This window comes from Macrobrachium nipponense, chromosome 21 (genome assembly GCF_015104395.2).
Source record: "Macrobrachium nipponense isolate FS-2020 chromosome 21, ASM1510439v2, whole genome shotgun sequence".
In the NCBI taxonomy this organism is placed as follows: domain Eukaryota; kingdom Metazoa; phylum Arthropoda; class Malacostraca; order Decapoda; family Palaemonidae; genus Macrobrachium; species Macrobrachium nipponense.
In genome coordinates this window covers 12,168,693-12,175,210 of record NC_087212.1, presented here as the reverse complement: position 1 = coordinate 12,175,210, position 6,518 = coordinate 12,168,693, and the positions used below count along the sequence as shown (strand labels likewise).

Genomic DNA, 6,518 nt, shown 5'->3' with positions numbered 1-6,518 from the left:
TGTTAAACAGTACAGACAATTTGTAATAAAATATAGCGTATTTATCTTAATTTTCGTTAGTCAAAAAAAACTATTTGACTCTAGATTCTAGGAAGCCTTGTTTTATTTACTTATTATATTTACACACATTTTTGGCGGGTCGAGGAGGGTGGGGGTGCTACTCTGAAAAAGTATTTCCTTTTTGAAGTCAGTCACTCATGACTATTTGTAGAGCTAGAATTAGTGCATCAGAACATCGTTTCTTTTAAAGTGTCGCTGATGAGAAATATGATAATTGTGTCATTTTGTGTGTATGACCCGTGGTCCATGTATATGCGAAACCTGACGTAGGTATTTATGCGTGTAAATTTGAAAATATGTATAAATCATATTGACTTTTTTTTAAGCATGCGGTGTATAGTCAATATTCAGCTCATTATCTGTTTTTTATCTGTTTTCACGTTTCTCATTCCTGTAAATTAAATATATAAAATTAGAAAAGTTTTATAAATGTTTTAATTAATACCTATTACTGTAGTATTTCGTTTTGTATTAACAATTAGATCACAATTGGCGATAAAGGTCTGTATCCTAATGTTACCACTTGTCAGTCTTATTGATTGCTCAATTGTTGGAAACATTAAAATGCTCTTGTGCTGTGAATTGAATTTTAGATTCATCATTTTCGTGCCAGCTTCTTGCCTTAGTTTCTTGGACAAGATATCCTATTAGATCATAAGGGGATTGAAGGAGCTAGGGTTCAAAAGTTTGATAAGTATCCTTGTTATTATATATATATATATATATATATATATATATATATATATATATATATAATATATATATATATATATATATATATATATATATATATATATATATATATATATATATATATATATATATATATGCAAAGGTTTATGCCACGAAGGAAAAAATGAAAAAGCGAGATAGCCGAGTACTTTCGGTCTTGTTCCGACCCTTTACTAAGGCAAACTGATTTTACAGAGGAAAACATAGTCAAAAGAAGGCTTAATATCCAAACTGACACTACAATATTAGCAATAAGGTCGATTTCACTCAACAGAAACGAGGAAACGCCTGAGGGTAGCCACACCTTGGAGGATACACGCGGTAAATAAGTTATTCTTCCAGAAAACAGTACATTTTGAAAAAACAAGGAAGCATATACAATTTAATATAATGAAATTTACACATGGTTTCCCAAAAAATTATATATATAGATATATATATCTCGAGCAAGAGAAAGAGGGAGAGAGAATATCAAACCAGAGAGAGAGAGAGAGAGAGAGAAATAATAACTATATACATGTGGGACTAATTTATTAGTAGTTCACTTATTTTAAGGTCCTTCATAAACATCTTACAAATATATGGGTCCAAATGGTACATTCCCAGACTAAGATTTAGGTTGTTTTTATTAGTGATTTGTATAATTGCCGATTCCAGTAATTTTCTTGAAACATTATCATTAGATTTAGCAATTACAGAGGTATCACCCCAATTAATACAATGAGATTTTTCACTCAGATGGATAAACAGTGCATTTGAAGTCTGGGCTGTTCTAACTGAATACATATGCTGCTTAATATGTAAACAAATTTTTACTTGACTGACCAACGTAAAACGATTGGCAATCCTTACAATTAATTTTGTAAATGATGTTGTTATTTGTTACGGGACTGTTCTTAATTAGCATATCTTTAATGGTATTGTTATAAGAGAACACTACATTAACATTAAACTATTTAAACATTGATTTTATGGTTTCAAATCCACGAAAGTAAGGTAAGCTAAGTATATTTTTAGGCATTTCTTTTTCATTAATAGCAACACTATAAAACTTTTTGTGAGCTTTTTCATAACATAAATCAATTAAATGAGGTGGGTAGCAGAGATCGTTTCCTATCTTTTTTATGTATTCTATTTCTTGGTCAAGATATTGTGGACTCGTGATACGCAAAGCGCGTAGGAACATAGAAGAAAAAATTGAAATTTTAATATTAAGATGATGGCCAGAATAAAAATGTACATATGTTAAATTATTTGTGGGTTTTCTTTAAATACTGAATTTGCATTGGAAAGATTCTCTATGTATTAATACATCTAGGAAAGGGATGACATTGTTATTTTCAATTTCAACAGTGAATTTTATGGATGGCACTAAATTATTCAATTTAGACAGTAAATCATTTACATCGATACCAACAGGTAAGACTACTAAGATATCATCGACATATCGGTACTATTTTAAGGGGACAAGTGTGATATTCGGGAGGTGTTGTCTCTCAAAAAATTCCATGTATAAGTTTGAAAGGAGAGGTAATAAAGGGTTACCCATGGCCATACCAAATATTTGTTGGTAATATTCTCCATCAAAAATAAATCAGCAATCACAAATACAAAACTTAATCAAGGAAATTTTTCATCTTTTCCTTCATGGCAAAAACCTTTATTTGTACATGGCATCACGTTTTATATACTTCGTGATCAAGTTATTATTCATATATATATATATATATATATATATATATATATATGTATATATTTATACTTATATATATATATAATAATATACAGTATATATATATAAGTATATATATATATAATATATATATATAGATATATATATATATATATATATAGAATATATATTATATATAGATATATATATATAATATATATATAGAATCTATATATATCTATAGATATATATATATATATTATATATATCTATAGATACATATATATATATATATATATATATATATATATATATATATATATATATATTATATATAGATATATATTATATATAGATATATATATATATATATATTATATATATAGATATATATTATATATAGATATATATATATATATATATCTATATATATATATATATATATATATATATCTATATATAATATATATATATATATATATATATATATGTGTGTGTGTGTGTGTGTGTGTGTCTGTGATTGTATGTATGTGTGTGTGTGTAAGAGAGAGAGAGAGAGAGAGAGAGAGAGAGAATATTATCAACTCCTTGCAATTATCCGTTCATAAGATGAATTGTATCATCGAAAGATGCAGAGATATTTTTAGTAAAAGTGAATTCAAAAAACAAAAAATCTTGTGGATTGAAAGGAAAAATTTCTTCTTGGTTGAACAAAAACTTTGACATTCGATATAAGTGTCGAAGAATCCTAACAGGAAGAGAGAGAGAAGAACAAGATGAAGGAAGTAAGGACTCCACAATCTTCAGGGACATCCTTGTGGCCTGGAGCCCCTTGAGATTCTGGAGTCCCGAGAATCTCTTGTCTGAGTTTCCTGAAATCTCTTTGTCCTCCTCTGCATCCTGTGGCTGATCCTACCAACTAACCTTATGTCACGCGCCTTCACTCTGCCTATACAAAGTTAATAATGTTAGTGAATACCTTTGAATATTTATTGATTTCACTATTGGTGCTACTAGTGATCAGGATACTGGCTTGCTTAGTAGCACTGCGATGCCAGACATACTTTGCTAATTTTGGACCGATTCACGATATCGGATATATTGTTAATAGTGGACCCACTCTGGATACCGGGTATGACCGTGTTGATGCTGGACCGTCTCCCGATCTCGGATTATCTCTCATACAGGAAGCCAAAAGCGAGTATGTTGTCACGACTTCCAATGTTGGCGGCTGTTGGACGTTCTGTCCTAGTGTTGTGGCCGTCTCTGGAATTGCTGTCGTGTCTGGACTTGCTTTTGCTGCCTGGAGGAATCACCGACGTCATAAGAAGACCCTGAACGACCTACAGGAACAACTGGACAGTCCATGGAAGGAGACACAATACTGCACTGTCACGGAAGTCTTGGATCTCGAGGAGGAAATCGAGGATCTCGATGAGGAAGTCGAGGATCTCGAGAACGAAGTCTTGGATCTCGAGGACGAGATCTTGGATCTCGAGGACGAGATCTTGGATCTCGAGGACGAGATCTTGGATCTCGCGGACGAAATCTTGGATCTTGAGGACGAAGTTGAGGATCTCGAGGACGAATTCGAGGATCTCGAGGATCAAGTCGAGGATCTCGAGGACCAAGTCTTGGATCTTTCGAGGACCAAGTCTTGGATCTCCAGGAGGAAGGCTTGGACCTCAAGGAGGAAGTCGTGGTTCTCGAGGAGCAACTCGCAGATCTCACAGAAGAACTCTTGGCCAAAACGACTGACAAGGAAAAGCTGCAGGAAGAGAACCAACGTTTGCGAAAGGGTTTGAGAAATGCAGTTGGAGGCATTGAACGTCTTGAAAAGTTTCTGAAGGAAAAAGCTGAAGAAGCTGTAAACGTCGTCATGCAGATGAATGGCAAGAATGCTCACATCCAAGATCTAATGGTGGAGAACGAGAAACTGAAAGAAGATCGCAAACGTTTGGAAGAAAAATTAAGAGAAGCAGCCAATAACATGGATGATATAGAAAGTCTTTTAAAAGAAAAAGAAGACGAAATGGAAAGTGTTCTGAAAGAAAAGGAATCTGTTCTGAAAGAAAAAGAAGCTGAAAAGATAGAGTTGGTAAATCTCCATGATGAACAGATCCAAGAACTGTTGACTGAGAAGGATAAGATGAAAGAAGAATGTGAATGTTTGGAAGATAAATTAAGAGATGCAGCCAACCACAGTGAGGATATGAAATGGCGTTTACAAGAAAAGGAAACTGTTAAGTCCAGGTTAATCCATTGGCATGAAATACTGGTGGAGCGCCAAGAAGAACGTATCCAAGATTTGATGGCCAATGAGGAGAAATTAAAAAACGAACATGAGCTTCTGGAAGAAAAGCTAAGAGAGGCACTAAGTAAATTGCAAAATAAGGAAAAGCTGTTAGAAAAAAATGAAGATGAAAGAAATAAGTTGGAGAGCGAGTATTTCAATCAGATGGACCTCAAGGATGCTGAAATCCAAGATTTGTTGGCTAAGGTATGGAAAATGAAGCTCGAAAATCAGCATTTGGAAGGAAGGTTAGAAGAGCTTCTAATACAGACTGACAACAGAGATAGTCAGATCCAAGATTTGTTGGAAAAGTTAGAGGGAAAGGAATGCGAAATAGAAGAGTTGAAAAATACTTTTTCCAACAAGATAGAGAACATGAACATTCAGATCCATGAAGCTCATAATAACCTGGAGGAATTACAGCTCTCATTGAAAAAGGCCGAAGATTCAATTTTGGAGACAGGTCTTTTGATGCAGGAAAAGGACAGGCAGATTGAGAAGCTTCGTCAACAGGAGCAAGAACTGCAAGAAAAGTTGCAGAAGAAGGAGAGCGAACACGAGACGTTAGCCACTCAGGGCCGGAGAAAAATGGAAGCTGGAAATTATCCTCAATACGAGAGACAGAGCTATTGAAAGATAAGGAAAAGGAAATAATTCTCTTGAGAAGAAAAGTATTCAGGAGATATTACAAGAGAAGGAGCAAGAAGAACAGAGAGCCTGCAAGAGGAGAATGGCCACTGCAAGAAGAGGTTTGGTGCATCTGCAGATAACCTGGTAATTGCTGCGAGCAATGAAGAAACACTGAAAAGCGAGCTGAACTGTGCAAAAGGACAGCTCCTCCACCTGCAAAAAACTGAGAGGCAGAATCTCCAAAAATACCAGGAGTTAACAAAAGAATGTGAATTATTACAGGAGACGTGTAGAAAGTTAGAAGAAAGTAAGGAAAAGGTAGAAAAAGGTGCCAGGGAACACCAAATGATGCAGGAAGAAGCCTTAAGGATGCAAGATAAATACATGTTGATGGGACTTCTCAACAATATTGCTCGAAGGGATTTCAAGTTACAACGCATTTTGAGGGAGGAGCAAGAAAACACAGAAATTGAAGATGAAAAACAAGATATTGGAAGCCAAGACTGTGGCCAAGAAACTAACCAGGAGTTCTGCTGTGCCCAGAATGAGAATAGAGGATATTTAAAGAAGCAATGGTTGGATGTAACCAACATTATGGAGGACATTCTGCACAGAGATGAAAAGTCTCCTGACGAAATGGCTCAGAATTCTAGTAAAAACCAGGAGTGAGGGATGGAAAGATATGAAGACACCTGTTTCTGAGCCACCATATAGATGGATGAGTGCTCCTGATCTGGAGGAGACCAGGACTTTGTGGCATAATGAAGAGGTTCCTGCTTCTGAGGGCAGCACGAGGATAAAAGAATGCTCCTGATCCAGAAGAAAGCAGAACTTTGTGGTATTTGTGACACCAGTGAGGCACATGCTCTTGGCAGTACGGGTATTCCGTGATTGTCTGCCGACCTTGCGCAGGGCCAAACCAGGGCTTCGGTAGCTAGCCGAGTATCAATGTTTGTACAGCGGTTTTGGCAACAGGATCACCACAGGGTCCCCCCCCCCTGTGGCCAGAGGTTCCCCCCCACCTGTGCTTCCCCCAACCTTGTGCGACATGTATTCCTCTGCCTTACCTTGGTCTGACCTGCATGGTCAACAAACAATCACTGAGCACCCTTGCTATCAGGTGCTTGTGCC

General features: G+C 35.6%; 1 protein-coding gene across 1 annotated transcript; it reads left to right on the top strand.

Moving 5' to 3' along the window:
• Positions 1 to 3,429: 3,429 nt before the first annotated feature.
• Positions 3,430 to 5,390, top strand: LOC135197664 (golgin subfamily A member 6-like protein 1). The gene is made up of 2 exons (XM_064224677.1): positions 3,430 to 4,095; positions 4,134 to 5,390. Exons 1-2 carry the CDS (start codon positions 3,430 to 3,432, stop codon positions 5,388 to 5,390), a joined length of 1,923 nt encoding a protein of 640 aa, XP_064080747.1.
• The last annotated feature ends 1,128 nt before the right edge of the window (positions 5,391 to 6,518 follow it).